At 42.9% G+C, this 17,260-nt stretch overlaps 1 protein-coding gene across 4 annotated transcripts in view; it reads right to left on the bottom strand.

Moving 5' to 3' along the window:
- LOC108896117 (myelin transcription factor 1-like protein) overlaps window positions 1–17,260 on the bottom strand; it is a 92,655-nt gene that overhangs the window by 22,228 nt on the left and 53,167 nt on the right. For all 4 annotated transcript variants that reach the window (XM_051078216.1, XM_051078215.1, XM_018695127.2 and 1 more), the window contains exons 5-7: window positions 10,905–11,374; window positions 6,209–7,390; window positions 2,727–2,861 (exon numbers count right to left, since the gene is read on the bottom strand). In XM_051078216.1, the coding sequence (XP_050934173.1) occupies window positions 2,727–2,861; window positions 6,209–7,390; window positions 10,905–11,374 (1,787 nt within the window). The remainder of the gene's footprint in view (window positions 1–2,726; window positions 2,862–6,208; window positions 7,391–10,904; window positions 11,375–17,260) is intronic.

The raw sequence follows: 17,260 nt of genomic DNA, 5'->3' as shown, positions 1-17,260 counted from the left end.
AGACAGGAGATAGGAGTGAAAGACAGGGAAGGTTAGGAGCCCCTTACAATCAAGCATGAGCTCTATTAGTATGTGAGGAGCTTGGCATTATAAACATCATTAAGAAATGAGCCTGTGTGAACCCAAATGACCTCTTCTTCATTTTAATGAACACTAGTTTGAAAGGGCAGGCAAGGTTTCCCACCATATTGCTTCCACTTATCCAGCCCTTTCAAATTAGTATTCATGGAATAGCGACAGTCATGAATAAAAAGATGTCATTTAAGTTTAACAGGACAAAGCCAGCAAGAGACAGAGATGGAAGGAAATTTTGGGCATGCAGAGAGTGGAGCAACCAACAGCTAGCAATCATGCAAAACACAAGCCTTGAAATCAATGGAAGAAGCAGACAGATGGAATACAGCGTCTTGATAGAGTGCGCTTTGTTATCATCTGCACGTTGTTAGGGTAGAGAGCGCAGTCTTCAATACCATTTACCATTAAAACAGTCCATAACTGTCTCAGATCCCCTCGGCAACCCGCCAATTAGATTAATGATCTATGGATGTCCGAGAGTAGCTGTTGGAGCACCGCAGGCGGGGGCGCAGGGAAGGGTCGTCTCGACACCAGTGGCATGCAGGGCCAAACCCCATCGGCATCAGCTTCATCATTATCACCCCCTTAAACTTTAACCCCTCATCATCCTCCATCCCTTACATACTAATTGGTATTCGGTGCAGGTAATTGGACAAAGCCTGCCACCTCAACATGCCACAAGCCAATACATTATGCATGTCCCATTTCTACCCTGCCCTCTACATAGAGACAGGAAGAATGGCAAGAAATTAAAGCACTGGACCTGATTCAGAGGACACAGATAGAACTACAGGGATTAACCTTAGCAAACAGGAAGCAATGTAGCACCAAATTCCTCTAATGTTACCAAGGTAAACGCCTTCAAAGACAAAACGAAGACTCAGAGATTAAATATCTTAATGTTCTACAAAAAGGAGCTACAATGAGCAAATAGGAATAGTAATTAATGAATTGAAATTTAATTGTTATTTTTCACATTTCCCATGGAAGAGTCTGGCCACACTGTGAGATATCCCATTTAAATGAAGCCATTGATAATACATTGTATTTTCAGACCAGCAAATGTGTTAATAGGGGAGAGAGACTTGTCCCTTGCTGAGTCTGCCCTGCAGCTAGTCCCAGTGTAGACATGTATTCATCTTTACCTTTAAAGTGGTACAGAAGAGGGTGCATAAGTATACTGGCCGTTACTGACAGAAACATGGTGACTGGCTGCTTCATGGCTGATAATACCCACCTAACCTGCTGCTAACACATGCTACCTAAAGAGCCATCTTTTTAAACAACAAGTCTGTGTATGTTTGCCTCTCAAGTATTCTTCTGTAGTCTGAGGAAAAGGAGTGAAGACGATGCCACGAAGATCAAGAGGAGAACTTTTCATGATCCAAGCATCCTGTGCTGAAATAGTGGTATCACTTCCCCCAAAAGTCAGTCCTGATCAACACAAGTGAGGAACAGGAGGAGGAACACAGACATCAAATTCCAAAATCTCCAGTGACAATCAATTCAAGCTCTTTCCAAATTCCATTCTGGGGCTCTTGATCCCAGTCAAGGTCAACTGCTCTGAGTCATTTCAGTGTCAGTGCTCTTTTTAGTGACAATGTTTCTGGGAGACAAGTACATCTCAGGTTAGGAACTTCTGTGTGAGCTGCGCTCCACAGAACAAGAGTCATCTGTGACACTGCTGGTCTTTACAAGCCGGGCTTTAATGGTAACTAATTTCTTTGCCATTATTAAAACCCTCTTTTATTTTGATTGCAGTCTGGGTCATGGCAGATCATAACTTGATTTTCATGCTGTGGTTAATGAAACGTGTAAAGGGGCTTTTATTGAGAAGTTTGCACAAGGTGCATGAGACTAAATAGCTGGGGTGAATTCTTGAAAGGGAAAACTCACTATTCAGTCAAGGCTAATGTTTATTGCCACTTCACTTGATCTGTGGCTTAGAGATATGATACTGCCTTTCTATTCAATATAACTTAATTGAGCAAGGAATACAAATAAATGAATGGGGGCTCATGGCATGGATGACTGAAGCAGGCACAGTGTTATCAAGGTCTGTGAGCGTTTGCAAGTTTGGTGAAAAATGAAATGTTAAGACTCAATTAACAATTAAAAGCTACACAAATTAATGAAATGCAAAGTGCGACGTTTAACCTTTTCTCATCAGTCATACATGCGCTGAGTAACCATGCTGCAAAGAAGCATGCAACCCACGTACAGCATCCCCTATCGTGTACTCTCAATCACTGTCAGTCAATCTTGCAGGAAAAAGTCTCATGCAGTTAAGTAAATCGCTGATTGACAGCTCTTGACCGTCCCACCAATCACTGAATTGCCACTATTTGGACATCACTAAAGCCTCATTTCCCACCTCATCACCACGGCACACTAGGCAGGCAATCAGCAAGCAAATCCATGGCCCCATGCAAAAGGTCACAAGAGAAGCGCAGCTGCAACCCGTCTGACCCCTCACTGTACACCCCGCTGAAATGTAAAACACAATCCAACCATGACAGCAAGTACACGGAACGTGCCAGACACAGCAGTGGTCACGGGAAACATGCTGATTCCTGAACATCGAAAAACATCAAGGCCACAGGTTGGGGAAATACTCTAAACCTATGTTCGGTTGGTGTGTGAATGCTTACTTTCTGGTGGCACCCTGTCTTTGTGCGGACAGCCCGACAGGCTCCGATGGTGCGGGTACAAGCCAGTCACGTGACCTGTGCCATCACAGCCTGGCGTCGGACACCGGCTCTCTTTCTTGTCTGCACGTGAAGCATCTGTGAACAGAATGGCATATGGAGGTGACACATTCCGCACATGATTGGTTAGCGTTAAGTTATTGTATATATATTGTGAGCACATGGCAATAACCTTAACGAGCAGCAGTGAGTGATTTGTAGACTTTTTTCCCCCGGGTGTCGCATCTAATGCAATAAACAGGCTACTGCCCAATCCTCTGATTAATGGAGGCTTTACCTGCAGTCCAAGAGGAAGGCTGTGGACACCATTTAAAAACTGAGCCTATATTTAAATTTATTCTATACAATAACATTTTCAAATGATGTTAGAATTTAGCATTGTGTTAATTATTAGATATGTCAATGCTCTTTTTAGTGACAATGTACAGAATGAAAACTAAATATGGTAAAGAAGAGCTAGTCTAGTCAATATTAGAGCAATTTACATAGCATTTCTAGTTGATGATTAGTTGATATAAGTAATTAAAATGCAGGAAATAGCATTATCTGCACTTTTAATTATTCTAGTTGAGGAACCCCTGACTTCATGTTTTCCCCACACATCTGAAACTAAATCTACACCCTTGGCTGTTGTAATCAAACATATTTGAATTTGAAGTGGATTTATTTTGTATTCATAGACTATTATTTACTGCTATATTTATCTGATGAACACTTGCAAGGACAAAGATGCAATAATTGGCTTGCTGACAGATCTTTTGATCATGAAGTTTGCTTACTATAATGAAATTGTTAAGATTTGTTAAATATTACAACTCAGTTGTTGTTTAACAGAAACTGTTTCTTTTTCCAGTTCAGACTGAATTAAGGATTGATCATTCTTCTCTTCCTTGAAGCCACTCCTAGCTTGACATGACAGTTTGTTCAACTGAGTGTGACAATGAGAGTCCAGAAAATTGAAGTTTTTCCTTGCCACTGTTGCCTAGTTGCTGCTCATGGTGGGATCTGTTGGGTCTCTGTCTGTAAATACATATTTTAAAGAGTATGGTCTAGACCTGCTCTACATGAAGTGCCTTGAGATGACTTTTGTTGTGATTCGGCACAATATGAATAAACTTGAATTGAATTGAATTGAATAGAAAGCACACACACACACACGCGCACACGCGCACCGGATAAGATTGTCTTTCCCTTCCCAAAACCTGGTTCTCCCATTTCACCCAAACCCAGATCAGATATGGTTACCACCAAAAAGCAGGGATGCCAAGACGTGCCAGCTGGCATTGTTTCTGCAAATGTAACCATCAACCTTTCAAAAACCCAACAACAAGGTCAAGGATTCTTACGGTCAACATGCAATGGCTCTGTAGGATGCAGTGTGCATTATCATTTTAAAAGAAACAATTACAGTGCAACAGTAGCCTATAATATCTTTTCATAGCAGAGTTAAAGGAGGTAAGAGATGTATTAGATTGCATAATAAATTTTGAGCCATTTGTGTGACAGAAACCTTTACCAGGAGCTAGTGAGTGGGCAGGAGAGGTCCCCTTATCTTATATCACAGAAAGACAGACCTCTGACTTTTAAGGATTGTCTAACTTAGCTCCAACTTAGACACTTCCTGAAATAACAAAATAAACCCAGGGGTTGTGGAGTAAGAGCAAAAAGAATAATAATCAAGTGAAGGATAAAATTAAGAGGTGGCATGAGGCACACGTATTCATACATTTACAAGCAAGTTACCAAATGAAATCCCATGTCCCATTAATCAGAGAAAAAGCACCTCATTATCCTCTGTGGCTGTCATCTATCTATCTGTCACGTTAGGGGCATATGAGTTTTGTACAATATTGCTATGTCATGTCTCCTCTGTCTGGCACCAGTGCAATAAAGGCAGGGAAATTTCATGTTCATAAAGAACTTGGTCTGCATGTAAAATGTGGCTTCTTAATAATGGCTTCTTTTCTGGCACATTATTACATTGACTGTTAGTGTTTGAACAGTATGTTGGAGATAATTCTCCTATTTCCACATGCACGAACGCACACATACATGATGGCCGTGCGTCTTGCCCACCACGTTTCCATTGCAGTGAGTGGAAGCAGCCAAGTGGAAGGCATATTAGAAATCAGGGGATATTGATTGTGGCTGGGGATGGTCTGCACTTTGCATAGCAAATGGCCCCCATTACCATACCATCTCTGGATAATTAATGTGCAGTCAGTGGGCCTGTCGTTCGTTATCGGTCATTCTGATACTGTTCAATTTTCATCTCAGCCTCATGTTTCTCTTAAGGAGCTGGTCTCCTCTTCTCTGCTTCTCTGAACCCACCCTTCCACCCCTCCCACTCTCTCGCCATGTTCTGTTTTATAAATCACGCACAAGAACCCTGGTCAACGAGTGTCTGCTACTATCTTGCCCGAGGAAAGATGTTATCGTGACGCAACTGTCTCGCGTCCTCTCATTATTCCAGCATTAGCCAGACACAGGGGCGATGGAAGGCTCTTGAAATTAACATTTGTGTGGCATTTAAGTTGCAATATATACCGCTGTGACTTGTGTGGCATTTAAGGTGTAATATCACCCTGCTGTGAATTAGCATGCTCTTATTTGTTGCCCTCATCTGATATCTTCCTTATTAGAGGAAATTATTTAACCTAAGTCTGAATATTGTTGCAGCAAAGGATATGATGTGAGGAATAATTAAGAGTTAAACATGGGGAACTTGCAATCAGACCTCTGTAAATGCCAGTACAATGATTCTGTGGCTGCATCTCTACTCTAGACATTCAGCTCACTGTATAACAATTACCACTGATGGAATATTATAATATATTACAGCTGGTAATTTATGCATATTTGTCTCTGTGTAGTATCAATAAGTATCAATCAGAATGTTAGGTCATAAGCATCATGAACAAACATAAAAAGATTACTTGTTCCCTACAGAACGAATCTTTTCTAAAGGCAGAAGGCCTCTGTTTTGTAGCTTCTTCTCCCAAGTGCTTGCTCAGGTTTAAAAATAGGCAGCTTTACCCCAAGCTGCATCGCAGGAATGAGATTTGCGGTCCTAACAGGCCGTGCAGATTGCCATTACTTATGCCTGACAAGCCTACCCTCTGATGTTTCCATGCTGGCCTATTTTAACAACATAAGCTGCTGCTGCCGCTCCCGCTGCTACCGAGATGCGAATTTCCAAATTGGCTGAAAAAGCTTGTCCTGGGGTTATACTGAGGTTCCCAGAATGCATGTGGGCTGTCTAGTCTCCAGTACAGGACAGATACAATACAGAGCCAAACACTGGCAGACAAACATTCTACCTGAGCTTGTTAAATGAGGTAAACATGGCTACACTTGTGTAGATATGGTTTCCAACGGAAGCTCGTGTGCATCTGAGCGTGTCCGTGTCTGAAAGAACCACTCACCTTTGTGGTAGAAAGGCTTCTTCATACCATCAGGAAGGCGGGCTTTACGCTCAACACCATAGCCATGCCGCGGGCCATGGTCTTCATGGTTATACCTCACTCCATCTCTCCTGGCAGCGTCAGCGGCCATTTTATCTCGCATTGCCTTTGCACGTTCTGACTCTAGTGCAATGGCCTTCTCCAATAAGGACAGGTTACCCTTTGTCATGTCAAACACTTCTTCTGATCGGTCTGAGGTCACAGAGGCGGTGTCCTCGTCAAAGTCCCGGTGGTTGGTGTGATACCGGTCATCCTGCGCGCAACTGGAGAAAGCTTTGGAGCGTGGGCTCAGCTGCTCCTCGAGCTTCATGAGATTGTCCATGTCGGAATAGTTTCTATCAAGCGTCCGCCTGTCGTCTTGGCTATGGTGGAAATCGCCATAGCCATGATGCTGGGGCTGTTGATTGGAATCCCCGCATGAAAAATGATTTTGCTGGGATGTTCCATTTCGGTCAGCGGACTTTGTTTCACTTAGTTTCCGAGCCAGGTCGAAGCATTGGTTTCGTAGGCACTCCAGACTGCTTAAACACACTTCCTCATCACTGTTTTCTATTTGTCCATTACTGGTGGTCTTAACTTGTCCATTACCACCATTGTGTGCATTTCCCCCATTGTGGGTACAGTCAGTCTCGTCCCCGTTCTCAGCTGTACCATCCTCAAACTCCTGTCCATCTAAATTGTCAGACAATACTGCACCGTGGCCTTGTGCCAGCAGTTTAAGGGAGTCCACTGTCTCTCGAACCACGTCACTGTCAACGTCCAAACTTATATCACCCCTCTTTGTTTCATCCCCGTCCCCTTCTTCTTCCTCTTCCTCTTCCTCCTCCTCCTCCTCTTCCTCTTCCTCCTCCTCTTCCTCCTCCTCATCCTCCTCCTCCTCCTCCTCCTCCTCTTCCTCCTCCTCTTCCTCCTCAGCACTGTTAGAGGAGTTGCTGTTCATCTCTGATTCCGTCATGGCCCGGTTGGCAGCATCTTCTGCGATCTTGCCCAGGTTTAGGAGGGACTTGGCCACAAGTTCATCATAGTTTTCGTACTCGTCGTTATTGTTGTTGTCTTTCTCCGTCGTCAGGCCAGATTTGGCATTGCTACCATCACCTCCACCATCGCCCTCACCCCCCTCGCCACTGCTCATCTGATCGTCCTCTGTTGGAAAGAAAGAACAAACGTCTTGTAATTTCATTTCCATCATTCTATTTTACTGGTAAATCAGATTTCTGGGCTTGGTCCATCTAAATTGGATAAGGAACTCTTTGCTTCCCCTAATAATTTACTTTGAGAGTCTTAACAGCAGCTCGTGTTCTGAATTGTGAATCAGCACAGGAAGTTAAATATAGCGGTTTGGGAAAGTTCCAGAGAAAGATGCTCTGGTAAATGAGAATTTATGAAACCAGGGACTATATCTTTGGCAAGTCTAATTTTTGTCCTAATTTCCTGGATTTCTTCAGAGAGAGATATTCACAGGTCTTATGATTAATAATATTACTAAAGAATTCTGTAAATAGTTGCAAATGGGATAATATTTTATTCATTATTGAGTAGTTTAAATCAAAACATTGTAAGAAATGCTTTGAATTAGAGAGAACATTTTTACAGGGGAGTCTAAAACCTGAAAGATAATATGATGTTCCATCTACAACAAGATGAACCCCAGTCAGTGGCTATTCATCGTTTGCTGGTAAAGTTCTCTTTTCATTCAATCATCAGTATCTTCAGAATTCCTTTCACTGCCTAATTGATTCTGACAGGCTGCAAAAGGTTACTGAACCTCTTCTGTCAGTAATTTCAAGCACTCACTCCTGGAGCACTTCCAATCTCTCCTTTCACATTTCCGCCCTGAGCCGCCAAGAGCACATTGCTCACATTGGCGTCACATTTGCCACTTACATTCCTGCAGAGAAAATGAGCCTGGAGGCCAACACGTAAAAAAATAATAAATAATAGTTTCACTTAAGGTGTGGTGGGAAGAAGCAAATCACAAGACAAAAAATAGTAATAATAGGAGAAGACAGTGTAAATGTTTGTGATTAAATATTGATTTTTATGCACACATTGGAATATGCATACAAAAACAAATCTAAATATTATCCAGTTGCATACTGTACATAAACACTCATACTGACTTTCCTCACATAATGTACGTACACACATTCTTACACACACTTCAATCTAATGAGAGCAACATCATATTGGTGCTTGGGGGGTGAGGGCTTTAGAGCGGGAAGAGGGAACAGTCACGAATGACCAGGCACATATTTTGACAGTGGAGGGCTTCTTACAGCAACCTCCTGCACCAGGGGTTTAATTTTTGATGGTATGAAACATGGCACAGGAAAGCAATTTGAAGAGCAATCAAGGTACATAAAAGGGATATGGAAGCGAAACAGATTAAGGAGGGAACAGAGAGACTGCCCTGCCCTGAATTGGCTTTGGATTAGCTACAGAGATGTGCATGCCACTGAGAAACATAGAGAAGCTCCAGAATGTCACCTCTATTACATTTAGGAGACTGGAATCTGCCCAACGACCATTCAGTACTGCTGTCTTGGGGTGAATTTCATCAACATTAAAATATTGAAAAGTCATTCCACTCCAGGTATAGTAAACATCATAATGATTATAAAGCTCAGCAATGAGAAAATTTGCAGAATTTATACTGGTAACACACACACATTGTGTCATGAGCATACCACTTGTCAAAAATAGATGATAATCAGCTACTACCCAAAGAAAGAGAGGCTGCTGACATGCTGAAGAGACAGTGGCAACAGTCCACTGTCTCAGAGTTAAGGGCAAGGTCTCGTGTGTGGGCTCTAATGAACACTAGTCTGTAGAGATGTTTTCACATGTCTGCAAGAAAATAAGAGCATGGCTGCTGAGATGACATCAACACAGGGTGGGAAGAGCTACGTGCCAAACAGGGTTAACACACTCCTCTCTCAGAGCTTCACTCTTAATTGGACTTGAAGGCACTGTCAGGTCCAATCGTGATGCAGGGGTGCAAAGCAGAATCTGCTGAAGAGAAACCTGCCAAATCTGGTGTTGGGCACGTCAGGGGGGGAAGAGGAGATAACATATGGGACAGGAGCTTCTCAAAACTAGGTGGTATTTTTGTATCATGTTTCAGGAAAGATATAATTAAAGCAATGATTTGACTGTCAACAGCTCTAATATTCTAAAGATTAAAATATATCAAGGGACCAGTGACTTCTGACTTCTAATATCTTTTGATATTAAAAACTGTTAATTTGCTGGTAGCCTTTCTTGCAGTCTACAAAAATAATCATGTCTGCAGTTTTAGCAGTTTAGCAAGTTTCAGCTCCTTTTAGGCTCTGGCAAAAGTCCTATGAAGGTTAAAACATTTCAGTGGGTAATAATTGCAGAGGGGGACCATGCTGATTTTAGCCATCAGTCTAGATAATTTTTCTGTGATTAGCAAAAGCCCAAACATTTTTTTTAAAAAAGAGGTCGCTGAAAAATCAATAAATTAGAAAACAAGTTGATGCTCTCAAATTATTTGATGTCAGTACACCTCTCCTCTAGCTTCTAATGGGTCTAAACTACAATATCAGTACAGTTAAGTCTTTGAAAATGAGTACACATGAAAGAAAAATGTGAAAATAACCAATTGGTGTAAGAGTAATACATTGTATGGCTTCAGCCATACTGGATTCAATCTGTTGTTACAGATCTTACAAAACACAGTCTGTGTTTGAGCATCACGTCCAACTGTCCTAAACTACTTTATTTGATTCATTAAAAAAAAAATAAATACAAACCATAGATATGCAAATAGCGCATGAAAAATAAGAGTAACATCTTTAAATTGATGAAGAATCTTTAAAGGAATAGTTTCAGATTTTGGCAAATGCGTTTATTTGTATCACTCTGTACTGTACTCTGTATCTGTACGGTAAATATGAAGCTAAAAACAGCACCCAGTTAGCCTACCATAGCACAAAGACTGGAAACAGCTAGCCTGAATATGACCACTAGCACCTTTAAACTTTTTACATTAAGAGCAATGTTCTTCCGGGTCATCCATGCTCAGAACGGAAACAAAAAAGATACAACAATGGAGTGGGAGAAGTTTAGAGATTTATTTTGACCTGGGCCTAAAATAAAGATATTTTAAAAGATATTAAAACAGTGCTCTCGCAAAAGTTTGTCTTTTTTTTTTTTTTTTTTTCACCCATCATTTTTTTCCCCCATGTCCCTTAGGGGGCTCTGTAGTTGTGTACCAGAGTATTTCGTGGCTCAGGTGACAGTTGGCAGGGAACCAAATGAGACTCGGATGTTCCTGTGCCCACCCAGCCAAGAAATAGTGCGACACATGATTTCTGGTAAAATAGCGAACAGTCATCTGTTATTGCACAGATTAGACAAATGACATATAACATGTTAGATGCTGGTAGGTGAACGTATCGAGATAGGCTAGCTATTTCTACCTGTTCTAAGCCAAACTAACCGACTGTTTGATCCTTAAATTTACAGACATGACGGTGGTATTGATCCTCACATCGCTCAATCAGAAAGCAGATAAGTGGATTTCCTAAAATGTTGAACTATTCCTTTAAAGTTCTGAAAAGTTGCTCTAGTGCATTTGGTGCATCTGTCTATATTATCTTAATACATGATACATGATACAAAGTGTTCTCACCTTGCCCTTGACTTTGCTCTCCTTCCTCCTCCTCTCCCTCTTCATAGTCTACTTCCTCTACGGCTTCCTCCTCCTCCTCTGCCTCCTCCACCCTCTCCTCATCACCCTCCTCCTCCTCTTCTTGCTCCACCTCTACCTCCTCTTCTTCTTCTTCCTCCTCCTCTTCCCCTTCTCCATCACCTCTCTCCACCTCCCCGTCCTCGTGCTCCATTTGCTCTATGTTGTAGTCCATGTAGCCTTCCACCTCCTCCTCTTCCTCCTCCACTTCCCCCTCTTCCTCCTCCTCCTCTACAGCTCCCTCCTCCTCCTCTTCCTCTCTGTCGTCCATCTCCTCAGTTCCGTCTGTCTCGTAGCATTCCTCCATTGTGGAGTTGTCCATGTCATCTAGGTAGGTGCTCCTCTTGGGGGAGGTTTCCAGGGATGGTCTGTCTAGACTCTTTCTCTTCTTGGCCAAAGGGCAGCCATACACACTGCAGAGGAGAGACAAGAGGGCAAGCATTAGCTATTAGCCTCACCTGGTCATAAATGCTAAAGTGCTGTGGTACAAACTGCATTTGAAAGGAATGCAACAAGGAACAAGGGCCTCTTATTACAAGCAAAGCAATGCCTCTTAAATTCTTCTGCTGGGAAAAATATTAAACTTTGCTTAACCAACTTTAATTAGACATGTACTCATTAGCTATTGCGCAATTATAATAAAATGCTCCATTTCTTCTAGAAAACAGTTACAAAAGGGAAAAAAAATCTCTATCTTTGAAGCAAACAAAGCAGAAGATTACATTTATATTTAGGTAACATCAATTCGTTCTTTGGTCATAAGAAAATCACTGTGCATGCTCTGCAAACACCTTGCTGCACACTGGTATGCCCTTGTTCTGACGTGAACCAGGTGTCAGCAAAACACGACTGCTTGTCTGGAACTGACTGTAAGGGAGAAAAGACAACCTGTAGCCTGATTAATTGAATCTTGCCAAAGCACCTCAGGTTTTAATGTATTCTCTGGCTCCCCTAGGCAGCAGGGGGACAGATCCTAATCTGATAATCTGTGTATTCGCTCAGGCTATTGATCACAGGGGCTTAATCCATTTCACTCATCAAACCTCTAAGAGCCCCGAGCTGCTACCTGCCCCCCCCCCAGTGTAAGCTGCATGTGTGTGACTTCATAATGCGTGCTGCTGTTTGTACATTTATGTATGCGTGAGTCTATATATGCGTATTGTTGCTGTGTGCACACATTTGGCACATCTGAACAATGGCACCCACACAGTCAGAATTATGATGAGTTCTGCTGAGTGTTTTGGCCATCAAATAAACCCCCGTGTCCAGGCTCGAGTGTAAGAGAGCTAAACACGCTTTGGGCATGTTCACTCGGCCGTGAAATATCCCTGGCTCCTATTTTTACAACCTCTGGATGTTTCCCCAGCTCCACGCTACTTAGAGTAAGACCTGATGTGAATGAATGGCACAAGGCTGTGTGTGAGAGTAAGAAAATGATTGTTGTTGGTCAGTGTGTGCTGCTTTTGTGGCAGGAGCGGCTATGGAAAAGGCTCATCTCAGAGGTTAGGTGCTAACGTTCTGTTGCAGGATGGTGGACCGCAGTCTTAGAAACCCATTGTCCCCTCTTTTTCTCTCTTTTTCATGTGCCCCACAGTCCAATATCCCATCCATCCTCCCCTCTCTCTCGCTCTCCCTCTCCCCTCAGTCCCACACGTCCATCCGTCAGTCAGGGTCCAGTCACCTGGCAGGCTCAATCTCGCCAAGCCCAGGGATTCCTTAATGGTCTGACCCCCTGCACCCCCTGCAACCAGGGGCCTCATTTCATTAATCTAAGCCCACATGGAAACTCATTCCCTGCCTGACAGCCAGACCTCTCCCCCAGGGCAGTGTGAGGGGTCTGCAGGACAGTGAGGGAGGGGGCGGTGTGTGCTGCGGCACTGTGATCAATAGTGCTTGTGACCAAACATCTCAAAAGCACATTAAAATGCCACTCATCCTGGCCCCTCCATTCCAGGGCCCTCTCCAAATAAATCAAGGGCTGGTCCCAGCAGGTTAGCAGCTGCCAAGGCAGGCGGGCTGGCAGGAGAGGAGGATAGGTGAGTGGGAGGAAGGAGGGGGAGCAGGGATTGAAAGAGGGAGAGGGAAAAGTGGTGTGGGAAAGGCAGATAGACGCAGCCCCTCACCACTCTTCTCCTCCTCTGTCTTTAGTCCTGCCTCTCTACCTTTATCTTAACAATAAAGCAGTCTTATGGTAGCTTTTGCTGTCAAGCACTGAGCCACAGCATAGCTCAGCGGCTGACAGGTATTAATGTGACTACACCTGAATCACTCTGAAAACTAGTTGTTGGATTCCTATAATTGCTTTACAACATCAGCTAATGGATCCCAAATAATAAATACTTGGCTGTGTATTTTTCCATTGTATCTTTAAAAGGAGTCAAGTGCTCTTCATTATTTTGGGTCAGGATTGTACAAACAAAGAGGCCTTTTGATAGCACAGAGTGAGCATGCTTTAAAACTAGACTACGCTAAAAGTTCCACCTACAGTGCTATAGATTTTATTTGGCTCCTGTTTAAAAGCTCCTGCTCATTTAAAGCAGCTGCAGAGCATCTTATGTAAATGACTTTTAATCTTGCTCGTGTTAAGAGGTGCTGCATACTGAATAACTTTGGTCTCAGGTGTCCTCCCGTCCCTGAGCTGTCAGGTTGTTGTGACACTGTGAGAGGTGTGTTTGCCCCAGCGCTCCTAAGCCCCATGATGACTAAGCCACAGGAAGCCTCCACAGCTCCGCCATCCCACGTTCCCTGGCTCTGTTGCTGTGTGACCTTGGCTACAACATTCGTCATCACAGGCATCGCATCCCACTCACTGCGCTTGGCAATTAAAATTCCCGAAATAATTAGGTGGCATTTAAATGAAAAAGAGAATAAATTCTGCGGGAATTGTGCAGAGAGAGGAAGAAGATGAGAAAACGCTGCACCATTCTAAGTTTTTCTCTGCTTCGTCCCCTGGCAGAATCACAAAATCCTCCAAGAGGAGTGTGCGGTATGAGAGGTAGCAATCAAAGAAGAAAAGAGCTTCAGATCACAAAAAGACCACTTCATATTTTATGGAGTGGGCATCCTCAGCATTATAAGATGGAACAAATTCTATTACAGTGTGAACAAGTGGCCCTTTAATGCAGGAAAAACCTTCTGGAAACGTTAGAGAGAGGGCCCCATTTCTGGAGCATTAATGTGAGGCAGGAGAGCGGAGCGGCAGGAGAAGGAGAGCTCCCGTTTGGCTAATTTTGGGCGACAGTTGAGCGACTGCTGGAATGCGACAGCGTTCCACGGCGCCTTTATTAGCAGTCATATTAGCGGCTGTTCTCAGCAGGGGCAAAAGCTTTAGCCAGTCATTAGCATCACACACTATTTGTCTCCCTGACACAGGGATGAGGCTGCTGTTGCCTCTTCCTCTGTCTCCTCTCACTGCTGCTTTTCTTCTTGACTCTCTCCCTCTCGTCATTTCCTCCTGTCACCCAACATTCTCACCTCATACTTCTCCTTTGTTCTCACCCATCATAACCTCACTTGCTCCTTTTCCTTCTACACATCCACTTTCTGCACCTCCTCCGTATATATCTCAGGGCATACATTACTTCACTTCTCCTCTCACACCAATTTACTCTCTCAACCTTTTTTTTTCCCATTTCCTCCTATCTCTCTCACAACCATAGCTTATTGTTGTCTCTCTTTCTCTACCCGCAGAGCAGACTAGAGAAAGAGGGAATGCACCACCTCTGGCTGTGCCCCCTATCCAGTAGGAGGATCTATAGACACGTGTGGCAGAGCCCCGTCTCCATGGTGATACCCTGCAGAAATCCATGAGGGATTCGCCATCCTCACAGCCAGCCAGTGAGGAAAAATGAGAAAGAAGACAGACAGGGAGAGAAATGAGAGGTGGGGAGGAAAAATAGAGGCTATAGGAGTGAGACAGGCGGGAGAGTGTATGTTTTTGTGCATGTTTGCATGTGTGTATATACCTATTTTGTGTGCACACAAAATTGGGAAATATATGGTAGAGGAGTTAAAAAGAAAAGGAGAAATGTATGTGTGTGTGTATGTGCGTATCTGTGTGTGTGTGTGTGTGTGTGTGTGTGTGTGTGTGTGTGTGTGTGAAAGAGCAGAGAGGATCATTTCAGAGCTGTCAGGCTTCTCCTGCTAGCAGGGGAGAACAAAAGACAGTGTCTTGGTGCAGGAGGCTCAGCGCATGGCAGGCGCTGCAATTTGGGGCGTTTTCTGGCGGCTCAGGCTCCAGCTCACATATCAGCTGCTATGGCTCATTCACACACACACACACACACACACACACACAGATACACACACACACAGTAGAATGACTGTCAGTTTGTCCTAAAACTCACTAGTTACTTCATAGCTGTGGTGTTGAAATAATCCTCAGTGTTAGTGAAACTTAAAACGATGTGAGTGTTGTGAAATTACATGTCCACTTAGATTTACACTGAAGTCTTAACAATAAGAGTCACATGTAAGTAAAAATGTTCGATTAAGTAGTTGAACAAAACAATAACATCCAGCATCACTATTCCTTGACAATTCAATGGCTAATATGTTTTAGACTGTGAGTGCAGTGGTGAAGTAGCTAAGAGGCATCAGAACCCAGGAAACATGCTCTACAGCTCACTGGTTCAATAAGCCTGTTGTTGCCCATTCACTGCTCCGGCTCTAACATTTGTAGCCTAAAGCTAATAAACCCAGCCTCAACTTTAGTCAAATACTCTGCCCCTTGCATTGTCTTGACTCCTACTGTTAACTCTTGCACTTGTTTTTATCCATGCCACTGCTGGTGTCCTTATAACGTACTGTCTGCTTAGTCTCCTCTTTATCCTGAGCCCAGCATCAGCCTTGGAGCTCGCACTAAGCCCCACATTCTCAACATGGCTGAGATGCAGTACAGTGGTTGGAAACAACTCTAGTGGGCATTTCATATGCGCTGAGCAACATCTTTCTACGTTTTATCCTCACTCCCTGAGCCCATCCAAGGCCTCAGCTGCTCCCCTTTAGCTCCTTTTGTCCGAATCTGCCAACTACCAAATCTCATGCTTGGGGAAAACACATCCTCATAGATTGTTTATGTGCCTTATTGATGGTGTCCCTGTCAAGGAGCTGGAGTGTAGTTGCTGGGGAATGTGAGATGGAGCTCAGAGCATTAAAGATGGGCTATTTTCTTTTTACATTTCTGCAGATCCTGGAGGAGGAAATCGGTGACATAATTTTGAAATCTGGTGTAGAGTTGAAACTATTAGTCAATTAGACGTTGGACAGAAATATGAATATTTAGGAACTCATTTGTTAACTTCTAAATTATTTATTAGGCTTTTTACAGGCAAAAAGGATAAACAGGTGACACTTCCAACTTCTCAAATATGAGGATTTTCCTAATATGTTGTGATGTATTCTGACCTCATCTCCACAAAGTGTTTAACATAGGTGTAAACAACAGGTAAAGATGTACCTAATGATAACTATATATTATGTTATTTGAACATACTCATATAAATTGTTAACTAACTGTATCCTCAGACTCCCTGGATTGAATGTAACATTGGGTTCTGGGATTTTAAGATAGCTCTGGCAGAATATTGATGTGTGGTTCCTACAAGCCGTTTTGCATAATTTTCTAGTGGAGGTCCTGAGCAGGAGAGCTCATCGGACAGCAGATTCTGGAGGTGTAATGCGGCTATCTGTCATCCTGCAGCTAAATTCACTCCTGGATTAGCCAGGTAAGGAGTCTCTCTACCAGCGTAATGACTTCAATCAATCACCCCGACTCAGAGACACACACACAGAGGCCAGCTAGTTAACTGCTAGCCCAGCAGCCATTTTAGAAAAGGAATCCCTTACTCTAACTTGTCCATTTGTCTAAGTAAGCCACAGTGGAGGCTGTCACAACAGTTGTTTATTTGTATGAGCTTATAGAAATGACTTGGTGTGAATGAATAAAAAAGACTGAGGTAAATTAGGCTGCCAGTGCAAATGAAATCGTTCATTCATTTCAGTCTTTGCATCTTATACTGAATACTTGCCAGTGTATTAAATCACTAAGTATAATATGCTGAATTACTATCGTTACTGATTGTTCTGCCAATTATTTCCTCAATTAACAAACATTAACAATTAACCTCAACTGACCAACAGACCAAAATATATTCAATCCACGATGCTTAAAATGACTTAAACAATAAACTGATTAGTGTGTTTACAGGTAAGCAAATGGAAAAAAAAAGTTGTCATAGACCCTTTTTGTCCCCAGGGGGAGCTGTGTGAAGTCTGATAAATGTCCTCAATTGATGTCA

Source organism: Lates calcarifer, linkage group LG19, assembly GCF_001640805.2.
Source record: "Lates calcarifer isolate ASB-BC8 linkage group LG19, TLL_Latcal_v3, whole genome shotgun sequence".
NCBI lineage: Eukaryota > Metazoa > Chordata > Actinopteri > Centropomidae > Lates > Lates calcarifer.
The sequence above is the reverse complement of the archived record's forward strand: the minus strand, read 5'-3'. Positions and strand labels throughout refer to the sequence as shown.